Source organism: Aptenodytes forsteri, unplaced genomic scaffold, assembly GCF_000699145.1.
Source record: "Aptenodytes forsteri isolate BGI_AS27 unplaced genomic scaffold, ASM69914v1 Scaffold265, whole genome shotgun sequence".
Lineage (NCBI taxonomy): Eukaryota > Metazoa > Chordata > Aves > Sphenisciformes > Spheniscidae > Aptenodytes > Aptenodytes forsteri.
Genome location: NW_008796175.1, coordinates 195,262 through 210,140, shown reverse-complemented (window position 1 = coordinate 210,140; position 14,879 = coordinate 195,262). Strand labels below are relative to the sequence as shown.

The window sequence follows — 14,879 nt, the reverse complement described above, 5'->3', positions numbered from 1 at the left end:
GACACTTTCACGTTAGGTCTAGTTGTGTCTGCATCTTTGGTCTAGTGACACTTTCACGTTAGGTCTAGTGACACTCTCGTTCAGCAGATGCCTTAACAGTAGAAATGTCAGAGTTTCTTCTGCCTTCCCTCCTGCCAAAGCACTACCTGCTGCCTTTCTTCAATCCTGTTATTTTCTTCTATATTTAACAAGTCTAAGACAGCAGCCAGGAGGAACATTAATGAACGTGTCTTTCTATTATTTTTAGTTGCAGCTTAGTAGCTTAATACCCTCAGCGCTATGGCATGAGCTTACTTTGCAACTTCTTCCAAGGCTTGGTTCAGTGTTTGCTGAAATGCAGAGATTTCTTCCACGTTTCCCAGCAATGACGCGATGTCCACGGCGCTGAGCCTAGAAGAGTCAAATAGCTGATTAGCATCAAAGAGATGTTGCTCTCAGGAGTATCCCCATGGTATCTGTAAGCAGTCCTTCCAAAAAGACCCAAGAACTCCTCTTTCCCCAGATACACCATCAGACATGGGAAAACACAAAATCCATGATCTGTGAGCTACATACCACAGCCTCCCGGAGAAGATGTCTGCTGTCAAGGATTATCTTAATTGGATTTTAATCACTTAATCACACTAATCTTCTCAGACGTTTAGCTGTCTAACAGACACAGACAGATGGGATTTCAGCCAGGGGTGGGGAGGGAGGTGTGTGCAGACACAGAGACAGCTTTGTCTTCAGGGATTCATGCTGTGGGTTTCCCTACAGGAGGAAGGTCCTACAGAGCAGCCCCTCGGGTAGGGGTTGCTTGGTTCCTTGAGCAAGGTTGGATTTTTCCTAGCCAAAACTAATGCATCTGCTTCTGTCATCCTCAGAGCAATCCTCAGAGTCACTCTCGTACCACCCTCATTTAAGCCATTTGCTTAATGCCAAGGCTGAGAGCATGAGAAATTTTCACAGTTGAATATATCCCACGTGAAGATAGGAGGAAGGAAGGAGAGATTTAAATACAAAGGCCTTAAGACACCACTCTCCCATCTCTCCGAACTGGACAATATCTAAACATCTGCCCTCTGCCCACGATGCCCCGGGGCTGCCCGGTCCTCCTGCAGCGTGCTCAGCCGGAGGGACCCTGGCCCCAAACGCAGCTGCATGGACGGGGTCGCCAAGCCAGCACCATTCGGAAGAGACAAGTGTAAAGCTGAAGCAATAAGCAGGAGGTGAAGTTAACTGCACTGGGTCTTTTGTGCAGGGTAAAACTATCAACAGGAATCTGCTGAGAGGCACCAGTGCGCTGCCTGTCACTGCCTGGGTAAGGACAGGACGGCATGTGCTGCCTCTGGCACCACACTCGCCGGCACGGATGGAAAACACATCGGCTTATTTCCGCAGGTAAGCCCTGACAAAGTCCCTCAGTCTCCCTGGCATTGCTCAGGCTGTAAGGGATGGCAGCATGCTCTTCCTGAGCATGGAGGTACTTAAAGCCGATGGCTGCACAGATGGGGAGACAGGGGAGTCACTTCTTGCTCAGCAGCAGTTCGGATTTAGCAAGAGGCAATCTAACCGCAGAGAATACGTGTTGTCGTGCGCGAAATGAAGAGATGACTAGGAGATGCCGCTTGGGGCTGAGAAGTCACAACAAGGCAAATTACAAGGGGAGAAGCCATGCAAGGCATACTGCCAGCAAACATGCATGCCAGGAGAGCCACACACGAGCTTGCAGATGGGTTGTTACAGCCAGCCCTCCACCAGATGGAAATGCCCATCTCTAACACAGCCGAATGCCTGCACGACCGCTGAGGAATAGGAATGAGCAGAAACCTGTACAACATGGGGTTTTTTTCTGGTTCACAGAGAAGCTGTGAGGCTTTACAAGAAGAGCAGTAACAGTCCCTAAACATTCCAAAGCAGGAAAGTAATGAACTATGATCGATTTTACAGGGTTCTCTCCACCTCAGATGCCCTTATATCTTACTTATCATAAGACTGGAGGGGTCTTAAGTAAGTTCCCAGAAGTGACTGTAGTTCCTTCGCATAATCTCGTTCTGTTTCCAGAATATTTTGCAACACCTAGGGTGAGAGACAGAGCACTGAGTAGATCTTAGTACTAGCGACTAGTCAAAGGAACATGACATCAGCTTCCAAGTGTGGAAAAGCATGGAAGTGTATTTTAAGTCCATAAATTACATTTGTTAATGCAGAACCCAGAACGCTCAGGAAAGCCCTGGGGGGTCCAATTTCGGGATTTTACTTTGCAAACTGGGGGAGGCCTGGAAAGCAGATGTTAAGGGCTGCTCCTTCTTCTCTGGCAAAGCATGAAGACAACATCAGTTCAGACCCGAGTTTAGTATTTGACCCCCGAGAGGCTCATGCCTAACCCTGCATGCATAACTGGCTGCCAAGGTATGCAAACAAATGATTTGTGCATGCATCCTGGGAGCACCGTTTGCACGAAGGCAGGCAACAATTTAAATGCAACAGTGGCCAGACCAAGGACGGCTCCTGTGGCAGCTCAAGCCAGGGCACAGCTCACTTGCCACTTCAAGGACATGCTGAGTTGGGTTTGGTCCTGCTAATCCATCTCAGCAGCCAATTCGTCTCCGGCAGCAGGGTAGGCAAACCCACCGCCTGCACACTCCCAGTTAGCACTCAAGTTTCTCAGTGCGATGAGCTTTAGAGACAGTGGAGGTGGTTCCCAACTCTCTGGACATATTGTTTCTGCTTTGCTTTGCTTGAAATATATTTAGACATGCTAATGTCTAAGCATGTTTCACCTCCGGCACCGAGAGCCAGGGACGTTCACATGCAGACATTTTAACTCTCTTATACCACAGGGCTCACTCTAGCCTAGACACAGCAGGAAGGTTCCTGCCCCCCTTTGCCCGACATCATCGCTCCAGTAGCAAGATGGTAGAGGTGGTGATGTTTCTCCACCCCTTCTGCAGCCACAGTTGATAGCCTGGCATGCTGACCTGCTCCAAAGCCAAGCCCAGGTAACAAGCCAGGCTGTGAGCTGCAGCGGCTGCCCCTTCTCCGAGGGCTGCAGCTGCTGGCACAGGCACAGGGCAGGCAGCTCGGGGTGTAACATCTCCAGCCAAACCCAAGAAAGGGATCATGGACCAGAGCCCTAATTTAGCTTGCGTCACACCGTGACATTATCTCCTCATCTTTTCAACAGGAGATAGCCTGCAGTCAATGGCAAGGACTGTACCGGAGACACTGTGCCTTATTCCCCAACACTGATCTCAAAGCTGCCACCTCTGCTATGTTATCTCAGTCGCCTACTTTGAGTCTCTCCTTTTGACATCTTGCAGCAACTTCCATTTGTGGTTTATTGTCTCGACAGCCCTGAACCAAGGAAATGGCAACAGCAGCATTTAAATACAGAGTCGCATCCCCAATTGTTACAAATTGCTTCAATGATTTCTAAGGGAAGGAGCCAGTTCAGAAGATTAATAATATGCTACTCATTAAAATGTATGATCAGCACTTTAAAACTTACCACAGGGTAATAATTCTTTGTCAGCTGAGTGCTTTCAAGTCCTTTTAATGCTTTGGGAGAGAGCGGTTTATCTGTACAAAAAAATACATCAATAAATTACAGTGCACAGCTCTCATTATTCCAGCAGGAAAAGTCACTGCCACATCATGTCCAGCAAACATAACTTCACCGCTGTGAACACAAAACTTCAATTGCAGGGTTTTTTTGCCTGTTTCAGAAAAACCTGGAGCAAACCAAAGGCGTGCATGACGCCGAAGGCAGCCAAGCGAGTTGCACCAGAAGCACAGCACAGCCTCTGTCAACTAACTTACAGGTTTGCTCTGAAATCCCTGGCAGCAGCCCAGTGTCTGGCACTGTTTGGAGCTACAGTGTGGCTTCACCCGGCCCACAAAATTTTAAAACTGGGTGTCTATCAGAAATGCTGGATACAGCGATTTGTTCCAGGTGATTCACAAGGCACTTGAAGCCAACACCGATCAATATGCTGAACCCCGACCCCCACTGTCATTTGTGATGCAAAATCCTTCTCTGAATGAAGGTAGATTTGAATAAAAGCTCACACAAACCTGGAAGTCAATTCTCATCTTCTGCATTTGCTAAATCCCTGCGGATGCCTCCAGCGTGGTATGCACACGCACACACACGTGCAAGTCTCTGCTCCATTTTTCCTTCCCTAGAGAAGCCCATTCCCTGCCAGCAGCATGGCTTTGCCAGCTCTCCCAGCACCGCAGCGGCACCGTTACCCCTCCGGACTGGGACAGGTCAGCAGCGCAAGGCTGCACTGCCAGCCCTGGCCACGCTGCACACCTCGTACTGAAACACCTCTGTGCCATGCGGAGCAGCCAGCCTCTCCTTTCTCCCTGCAATCACTCACAGAAGGCAATTACTTTCACACTGATAGCAGGAGAGAAGCTTGAAACTGATAAATTTAGCCCCTGGAAACTGCAGCTTGATGTATTGTCTAATTATTGCCCTTGCAGAGTTTCCTGTCACTTCCAGCCAGGAGCTCTGTGCCTCATTTAAAGGCTCGGAGGAGCTTTGCTCTATGCAGCTAGTTATTTCCACCCAAAGGGCACGCTTAGGACACAGGGGAAGTACAGACACTGCTGAAAAACAACTAACTCCATTTAGAGTGACAAGTCTCACACTTCGGAGGCGAGGAAAGCAGCTCCCGCTGGCTGGCAGTGAGGGATGCCCCTGGGCTGCAGCCCCCAGGCAGCGGTCCTGGGGCAGGAGAGGATTAGCTGATGGTCCCTGCATCCATCATTTGCAATACAGCCACGTGTCCTGAGCAAGCAGAGACCCGGGGAACGAACCCTCCTCCCGTGTGAAATGGGTGCTGAGAGAGGATCTGGAGGGAAAAGCTCTGCAGATAAAAAAATTGGATGGGCTCCTACATCAGGATCAATGGGAGACTCATCCTTCGCTTCAATGAGGTGCCGTTATTTCATGCAGCTCCTATGTGATTTTCCCCATGGGACTGAAGTTTGCTCTCCTTTTTTAAAAAACATTTCTCTTCTCCACTCGCTGACTTAATTAGTGATCCCGGGGTTGTGCCAGACAAGCCTTCAACCTCTGCTGCAACGTCCTGCTCCAGCTCAGACATCATTTCCCAGAGGGAAATAGTGGGAGATGAGATATCCTAACAATGATTTTTTCATTTAGAATTAAATAAAAACTGGCCTCTGAACACTCACTCATTAATTTTATTCTTCCCTCCTTTGCTTTTTTTGCTTGCAAGTGTGGGAGCAAGGATGTCTAACAGGGGTTATACACTTTGCAGCCACTTTGCAGACCACCCTTGATGTCTCACAGCATTTAAGGCCAGGGCTGATCCTAAGCCATAAAACCAGCACCGAGCACACAACAGGTCTCTGTCTAGGGTAAGCCCTCAAGGCACATTAAGGAATTAAAAATTGGATTTTGTAAAAAAGCAAGTTTACTGTCACACAATGGCCTCAGAAGCACAAGGGGGTGAGCTGCTTGAACGGATGGGTAACACTTACAGGGCAGTTAGCCAGGGGCATGCTTCGTGTCATCACCACCCCATATCTGGTTAAAATCACATCACAGAAAATGTTAAGGACACTCAAGACAAAGCTCAATAAAGGCAGATGTCATCAGGTGGATCGTCCCCTCCCTCCTCCTTTCTCAATATTGCAGCAGAAGATGCATCTGGGGGAAAATGTACTCTGTGAAACCAGCCATCACTACAGACAAAACCAGGGGACTGCTCCCTGCGGCCATATAGTTTTTGTTGGTTTCCTCACTGCGTTCATGAGCATCCATTCCACCACTGCCAGAAATGGCAGGATGAAACGCAAATACATTGCCTGACCGAGGTCTCTAACAAAAAGCTAATTCTGTGTTCAGACACCGGAATGACCTGGCAGCTCCCCAGGACAAAAGGGAACCACGCAGCCATCTCTGGCCTCGTCCTCTGGCGACGTCCCCGCTCCCCCACTGCTGGGGCTTGAGGGGGCAATAGAAAAGCACGATGCACTGGGAAGAGGGCAAAGCAGCTCTCAAACAACTCATGCGAAAGACTAGGCTTTACCCTTCTGGCCTTGTTCATCCTTCCATTAGCCCTGCTGCTTTAAGGACACAAACGGTCCTTAATAAATAGCAGCAATTTCCCAAAGGCACAAGGATCTACACTGCATTACACCGCTGTCATTCAATCAGCCCTTGAAAGCAATTTGCTTACCGGTGGATTTGATTTCTCTGACGTAGTTGCTTGGGAACCAGCCTGTTTTTCCATTCAAGGTCCCTTCCCACCAGCCCCCTTCTTCAACCCGGGTGACATAAATAATGTCTCCTTTGTTAACGGAGAGTTCATCTTCATTGGTCTGCTTAAAATTGAACCTGGCCTTTACCACCAGCTGATGACTGCCATTCTCGGTCATCTCCTAAGGAAAGAAACATGGAAAAACACCAGTAAATAGGCCAAAAAAGCAGAAGCCACTAGGACAAGCTATTGTTCTTCTTTGTTGTGACAGCTGTTTTTTCAGTACCGCTCGTTATAACAGCAATAATGTCTTGCTTTTGTGTAAGCACTCCTGCCAGAGGACCACAAGGTCCCTCCCAAGCATTAATTTAGTTTCACAGTGCAATGGAGGGCAGATAAGAATCGCTCTTCTCATGTCACAGAGAGGAGCACCGCAGTTTGGAGAAGCCATGAGACTCTCTCCAGCCAGGGCAGCAAAGCCAATGTGGAGATCGGGGGAGAACAAGCCCCTCTGGCGTGCTCGACCCAGAGGTACCACTCATACCCCTCTACCCCCACAGCCATCAAACCCTTGATGAGATGTTAAATAAAGGATACCACAGGCTTGGACTGCCTCCTTAACACCCTCGCTGACTGTGACGCTGTGCCGTTGGAGTCAGTGTGGGGACCTCCAGCCGCAGAGCTAAGAGACGATAGGTGTGAACATGGCCCTTTTGATGGCTGATCTGGTGAGGCAAAAACAACATCTGAGGTTTACCCAACTGCCCACCTGCATCACAGCAAAGCAAAGAGTAAAGCCAGTAAAGAAAACAAGAACAGGGCACAACAGTTGAAGGAGCATCTATCAGAGCAGAATAGCAAGTGCACTGCATCTCCAGTGTGGGTACTCCTAGTCAACAGTGAGGATGGTTTTGCTGGGCTGGGTTAACCCCTCCATGATGGAAGAAGTCGAATTGCATCCCAGGGCACTCCTAGGTTATGCCAGCTCTGCAGCCACACATCCGATCGCAGCATATTTTTGAAATCCCCCTTAAAACTGTAGAAAAATAGAGTAACACTCAGCCCAATGCTGCCCGACTGGGAATGTTTCTGGGATCTGAGTAAGCTCTGTTGAAGGTGTTTCAAAGTTTAGCTCGCAAGTGAGCGCTCTTAGGTCACCTCCGCAGCTGCATTGTGGGCTTCCCTGCTGAGTGGGGAAGAATGCTGAACAGCTGGTCAACACAATCGCTTCTCTATTTAGGTAAGTCCTTCTGGGTTCATTATACAGCTGAAAGAGGCTAGGCACAATTTTGATTACTGTTCGTGGATCGTTGCCATTACCATGTGAGAGAGGTACCATTCAGACCACGCTGAGGAAGGACAGGAACGTCACCCCCAGGAGACTGGCAGCCCACGGAAAGGCTCAGACCGTCCCCGCAGCTCTTGGAGTTGCCTCCTTCTCATGCTTGAAGCTCCTTGCTTTGCAAACTAGCCTCTGGGCTTATTCCTGACACCACCTGCCTGATGCTGGAAATAATGCTGCTGCTCTGGCACATATCTGTTTTTGACAATTAGTGATTTGTTTCTATATTAATACTGAAAAACTTCCCAGGGGTAAAAGGTTTCCTAGTCACAACTGCCCTGTGCTGAGATGGAGTCAGTGGCCTCGTCATCAAGAGCAGTCCCGGCTCCTGCAGGACCTGGCAGCACTCAGCCCCAGAATCCTGCTTGGATGCTGCAGAGCAGTAAAAACATGGGTTTCAAGCCACCCAGTAATTCCCAGTACTTCTCTGCTACTGTATCTCATACCACACTGTGGGACAACCCTCAGATCACCTCCTTTCTATGTGCCATGGTGCTCAAATGAACCAATGGCAGACGTTATCATTTCAGTAAACTGTGAAGTACTTTTGAGATTTGCCTTGTAGCTTCTTTTTAGATTTAAGAACATTTCTGTATCCCAGAGCTGTTGTTTTCCACCTGCGGTGTGGACCTAACATGCCCACAGACCTCAAAAGGAGGACTGAGAAGAGCAATCTGAGGTCTGCAGGCATCACTGTGCTGGGCATGCAAGTCCCCTGGATAACGTTTGGAGTTCTTCTTTGAAAGAAAACACTGCAAGAGGAGAGGGTGATCAAGCCACCAAGCATGTGCAGAAATGAGAAAACACAAACTCTAAGACTGCTGAGCCCCCATTCTCCTCCAGTCTGAATGTCAACATGGAAAAATCATTCTGAAGGGGAAGTTTGGTGGGAATTACAGGAACTCAGCTGGGCTTTTATTCTCCCCAGAGGATTTTTGTTTCAATAGAAAACCACCTCATCCTTAGACTGGACCTGGAGCAACACAAACTGTGAGCTCTTGGAGAATGGACTTGCTTTGTCTTTCTCCAGCGCCTTGCACAATGGGGACCAGGTCCGTGACTACGACTTCCAGGCGCCGCTGCCTGACAAACCCCCAACCATACCATACACATGCCCCGGTCAGCCCGGTCCATGCTCCAGCGATGGACAACATTCACAGTAAATCTCGTGTGCTGTCAGTGAGTCTGTGTTCTCTCTTGCCCTGCTCGTTACACAACTGCCTGATGACCGCACAGTGAATTCCCAGCTCCCTGGGCTGCAGCAACAGCAAAACCCCTCCGCATGGAAAACACGCTTTGCAAACACAGAGTGGGTTTTTTTCTCTGAAGCATCCTGATATTTGAGCAGGAGCGGTTTCGGCTGCTCCCGGCGACTCACAGGCTAGGAGGGGTGGTCGGCTGCCAGCATGAGATGTTCATCCCCTGATTCCTTCTAAAAAGGGAGGGCGTAAACCGCGAGTCCAGACTTCTCCGCTTATTCAAGCCATCGGCAACAGTCCCACGGAAATGACTTGGTTACTGTAGATTTTATGCTTCCCCCTGCCCCTCCCAATCTTCCAAAGCCTTTATAAATATCCACAGCAACCTAGAAACAAATGTAAAACTGACTTTGACAGTTTGGCAGGGAAGTGTATCATTTATATTGCATCATGACAGCGTCCTATTTTATGCCTGGTCCGGCATGGAACACTGCTGCCATATGTTGCTTAAACTATGGTTAAAATAGCTGGGTTTTCTGCTCACATTCCTACACTATTTTTGGCAGATGAGCCTCGCCTGATCCAGCACAGCTGGTTTTCCTCCCCTGCCCTCTCTTTCAGATAAAAGCATCAAGCTCTGTATTGCTGTTATTTGATGGACAGCTGCTGAACTCTGAGTTTATCCGCTACAAACGATGCCTCTAGTTATTTGCATAACAAGATCCACGAAGACACGAGGATTTGGACTTCAAATGGATGCTCAGAAACACATTCCCACGGCGTTTCCTTAGCTGTCACCTACTTCCCTCTGCCTCCGACAAGGGTGTCGGGATGCAGCAGCTCTGCGGGTGTCAGGATGCGCAGGCATGCTGGAGCCCTGGCCACAGCAGGAACTGCAGTAGCTGGTACCAGGCTTGTCCTGATGCTCCATTCAGCCCTTGGCCTCTGGCGAGACGGACAAACCAGACCATCTGCAGTGGCGGTTTGTAGGACACAGGCTCTTGCTTCTCAGGAACTTGGCCAAGCCACCAAAAAGCAAACATTTTAGACATGTATTTATTTTACCCTGTACTTTTCCCAAGGGTGCTCTCTGCCTGAGCAGCTAATTATATCGCAGGCATTGCGCTTTTTAACATTTACACAGAGAAAGCATATGTTCAAACAGATGTTTGTGATGAAACCAAGAGGATTCCAGCTTCCCTATAGCCCCATCAGTAACGTGTGATAGAAACTATTCCACAGCAAAGCCCTGCCCCGAGCCTCACCCAGTGACTGCATGGACTGAGCTGGGACATGGGTGGCTGCAAGAACCGAGCTGGGGCTGTAAATAAGGGGACTGCTGTGACAACAGCCCTGCGGCCTCGCCGCCTCATCGGCACACACCCCATCACACCCCTCCAGCCCAGCAACAGGCAAGCACTGAGGCAAGAAAGTTTCTCACTCTTTTTGCTTTCAGAATAATGATGCTAATGTCAATCATAATGACAATGATGTTTGCAAAGGCTACTCCTGGTCTAAGTAACGTGCATTTTATATCCCCCATCATACTGAAATGCAAGAGCTTTCTACATGGGGTCACCGGGTGCTGTCGTTTAACGGAGTGGTAAGAGGCTGTAAGGAGATGTGCTGATCCTGAATTACCATCACTGACTTCTAGGGAGCTCTGGTGGCAGAGCTGAGTGCTGGCTGCAGAAAGGCAGCCTAAGAACCTGAATTTCTTCAGAGCAACGTTATACACACATACACACACACATGTGTGTGTGTGTGTGTACACATACACACACACATGTGTGTGTGTGTGTACACATATATATTATTATTATACATTATATATTATTCTAATATATATGTTGCTGTTTATATAATATATAAATTATAATAAATATACAATAATTTATATAATGTATAAATATCGTATATTTTTATCTATATGATTTTATAAAGCCTTGCATCAGAACAGAACAGAGAAGAGGAAATAAGGAGGAAAGGGTCTAGTCCCAGCAGTGAGGTTCTTTCATTGAACACCCGAGCCACTTCTGTACTAGCAGAAGAGAACCCAAAAGCAAAAACTCAGTTGAAAGAGAAATGAAACAACTGAGAAAACCACCGCAAACCAAATCTAGGCAAAACGCAGTAAGTCAACAGAAAAACCTTCCCATGAAAGGAAAATTGTGGGTTTGGGTTTTGAATTTTTCTCCTTTTAATCGCCTAAAATGTAATCTGCAACAGAGAAATCAAACTCTCCTCCTGGTGCTGGACTTTGGTGGGTGTGCAGGACACTGTGCAAATCTGCTTGCGTGATAGGGGGCCATAAAAGCTTTCCACCCTGCAAACTCCTTCCAGCTCAGCACAGACCTGCTCCTCAGCCCCTCAGCAAGGAGACCCTGGTCCTCTCACTCCTCCCCAGAGCACCACGCCATAATCGTCCTCCCCGCTGAACTTCTCCTTTCACAGCCTATGTGACTAAATATCAGTTTAAAGCAGCCCATAGGGAACAGCTACATATTTGGGATGGCAACAAGAGGAGCTGATTTGCTCTGCTTCAGCAGCCCGCTCCTGCACCCAGGGAGGCAGGACAAGCCATCAGCTTGATTCCCAAATCCGGGAGCCTACTCCATGGACCCAGGGAGAGGAGAGAGAGAAACATCAATGCAATTGACTGAGCATCTGGCAACAATGTTTGTTCTGACTTTCAGTAAAATATTATGCAGACAGATCTGTTTTTCTCTTTGGCTTTAAAACACGCTCTTTAAAATCTGACATTTGCATTTTGGGAGGTGCATGCTCACTTACATCGAGGCTCCTTTACAATGACCTAATTTGAGGTCCCTTAGTACTGTCAAAACTGAGCAGAGGTTCCTTAGTGTAAAGTGATAACCAAGCTCTGCAAGGTGCATACAGCAACTCTGAAATGCCACATCTAAACCCAGAGTTGGTAGAAGCACGAAATGTCGATTCCACCGTCCAGCATCAGGCATCAGTGCTGGCGGCACAATTTGTCAAGCCTCCAAAAATCATCATAAACTAGGAATTACTAAAAAAAAAAAAAAACCACCCCAGCATACATACAAGACAGAATTTGAAAAGACAACAGAAAAAAACCTTTTTTCTTACCTTCGGTAGCTTTATTTACAGCTGTTAATGTGCTCAGGACCTTGGAGAACTGTTCTCCGGTGTACAAATCATGTGGATCAAATACCTGCGAAAGAGGAACGTGGTCAGTTGAGCCCAAAACATCTCACTCCAGCCATCTGAGCAGCCCACGTTGCTAGAGGGTGACAGCGAGGATTAAGTAACCCATATGTCTCTGCAGGGGTAGGGTATTTATTCAGGGGTGATGAGTCCCATTTCCTTTGTAGCGAGTGAACTCCTGGGGCGCCGGTGGCAGGCTGCGTGGGAAGGGCAAGGGACCCACCAGCATTTGGAGCGTAATACTGGGGACAGGGAAGGAAGAAATCGGTGCTGCCTGCAGAGAAGAGACTCCTCAGAAAATCACGGAGAAGGTTATTGCTTGCCTTGAGGGAAGGAAAGATTTTGCTGCTATTTTTGTTATCGAAAGCTGAAGAGATTGAGGCTGTACATATATATGTATATATACACACACATATTTTCCACAGCAGAAGAAACAAACACACAGAATTTTCTGCTATTGCAATATGGCATATATAATACACTTACATTTTTTTACAGGAAGCCAAAACCAGTTATTTTATGTGCAAAAATTCCCATCTAAAGATTTTGTGTTGCTAAGCCTCAACAGCAAAACAGATATACATAGTTAGCAAGGGCTTGTTTTCTATGACTGGTAACCTGGACCTTGTACACCCAGCCCTTCAGAAATCACCACCAGCACAATGAGGGGCAATCTGAGTTTCCAAAACACTGCAATCCCCTTTAACACCTGAGAAATGCCCTCAAGTTCATACAGACTGTACAAGTCCTACAATTAATGAAGCAAAGATAAGCAATACAAAAAGCCCCCGTTATTGGTACCACCAAGGCACCATCTGCTAATCCCCAAATACACGTCTTGCAGATGGAGACCACAGATCCACAAATCCAATGAACAGGAAAGATGATTTTAAAGCTCTCCCGGCAGACACCATCTACTTACAAACATTTCCAATGCACTAAGGAGTGTATCCTGCTAAACAAGTACACGAGCCTTAATTGCCTTTAGGGTAGTACTGCCCTTTAAAATGGCTCTTTCTTGCTTTCCACATGTAGCTCCTTGAGTACGCTTGGCATATTTCAAATAGGAAGGGGACTGGCCTCTTCCGCAGCCCTGGATGCTCGCGGCATCTCTTCCTCTCGACAGACACATCAGTGCAGCAACAAAGTCCAACACGGGCAGTACAAAGGCAGCTCTTTGTTGAGAATATATTTAAAAATTGACTCAGCCACTCAATACTAGGAGAAAGTCTTTACGCTAAAGAAATTTAATCCACGCTCAGAGGGGAAACAGCCTGCCATCATTACAAATATTAAAATCAGTAGCCCCGCAGCTCCGATTCCATCTACTGCTCTGCACATTTCAGGGACATCCCCACCTACCTTGGGCTGTTTCCGAGCTGATCTATCGTCCGCGCTCGCTTGGGTTTGCTCCTTCGGACCACGCGGACCCCATCCCCTCTGCCAACTGGTGCGTGAACTAGTTTTCCTGCCTTGCAATTGCAGCCACTGCTATCTGAGCATCGCCTCCAGCCCTAAGCAGCGACGTTAGCGTCTCCGTGGAAAGGGAGACGGTAACGGAGAGCCCGGGCGTGCGCTGACCCTGTTGGCAGCCGCTGGAGGATGCAACATTACAGTAATGCACCTTCACCCTCCTGCCAAGCAGAAGAGGAAAGTAAACAGTGAGGCTGGGATGTTTGCATGAATGTCTCTGGTGTGTCACTTTCTCAGTCATACCCGTTTTCCTCCACTTCAGTAAGTCCAGAAAAACAAGTCCTGTCTTGAATGAATGGCATTTTTTTTTTTTTTTAAGGACCAAAGTAGTAAAATACATCCCTGATCCTTCAATGCACAGAATAATGCCGTAAGCTCAGAGTCATCAGACTGACAAAGTCCAGAGGAAAATGGTGGCAGGAGGGATATGCAAAAAATTCTAGCACAAAAGCAAGCAATAACTTTTAGGACTTTTCTTCATGGCGAAATTGTCTGGAATAGCTACTGTGGAACAACAGCTATGTGGAAAACTCTTCTGGATCAGCTACTATAATGTAAATATACTCTGCAGCTTGTTCCAGAATAAATTCATCATACAGAAAAGTCCTCATTTATAAGCTAAAAATTACTTTTTCCAGCACAATCCATCCATAATTCCATTCCTAACTAAAAGACAAGCTGCGAGGCTAGAAGAAAAATAGAGGGGAGAAAGGCTTTTTTGCTCTCAGCTCATGGAAGATCTGGTGGAAAGTAAGTAAAACCCCACTTAAATCTATGGCTCTCATCTGAGGATCTACATTAAAATGGAGATTCTGACTTTCAGAATCACAGACTGCAGCTGCCCTTGGTGAAACACTCCAGCTGCTCCATCAGGCATCACACCGGGAGAGAGAAAACCTGCACTGCTGCACCACCAGTCCTCCTCGGAAAGACAGCAAGAAGGTAAGGAGGGGCCGGTGCTCGCAGGGCAGTGACCAGAAGAGCACCCAGCTTTTCGGGAGGGACGAAAAACCAAACCCAGGTGCACCTAGCAAGTTATCAGCACCCAAAATCCTTGTAGCGGGATGGAAGCTGCAGAAAAGTTAGGGGAAGCCGGGTTGTGTTTCGAACCTGAGCTGTTCCATCTGCACAAACTATTTCCACAGTTAGGCAAAACCCCGGCAAACCTCAAGCTGGGTGCAAAGCCCAAAGCTCGGCGCGACCGCGACCCTTCATCCAAACCCGAGGACGAGGGCTTGAGCCAGATCGTCCCACGCCCGCTCCCACTGCCAGCGATGCCGGCGTTTCGGGCGCTCGCTAACCCCAGCTGCTCCCTACCAGACGTGCCTCTTGCCTTCAGCGGGAGCGGCGGCACGGCCAGACTCCGCCGGCTCTGCGAAAACCGGCGAGACGGAGACAGGCAGGCGGCCGGGGAGCGCCTTTCCCAACCGCAGAGCCAGCCCTCCTCGCCGCGCC

At 48.1% G+C, this 14,879-nt stretch overlaps 1 protein-coding gene across 2 annotated transcripts in view; it reads right to left on the bottom strand.

Annotated features, from left to right (window-relative positions):
- Positions 1-14,879, bottom strand: part of ARHGEF6 (Rac/Cdc42 guanine nucleotide exchange factor 6) — a 45,535-nt gene that overhangs the window by 20,187 nt on the left and 10,469 nt on the right. Inside the window, exons 3-8 of one of the 2 annotated variants that reach the window (XM_009287563.1) lie at positions 11,874-11,958; positions 6,816-6,943; positions 6,198-6,399; positions 3,491-3,561; positions 1,964-2,058; positions 295-390 (exon numbers count right to left, since the gene is read on the bottom strand). In XM_009287563.1, the coding sequence (XP_009285838.1) occupies positions 295-390; positions 1,964-2,058; positions 3,491-3,561; positions 6,198-6,399; positions 6,816-6,943; positions 11,874-11,958 (677 nt within the window). Of the gene's footprint in view, positions 1-294; positions 391-1,963; positions 2,059-3,490; positions 3,562-6,197; positions 6,400-6,815; positions 6,944-11,873; positions 11,959-14,879 lie in introns of those variants that run through there. The other variant, XM_009287561.1, reaches the window with a different exon arrangement.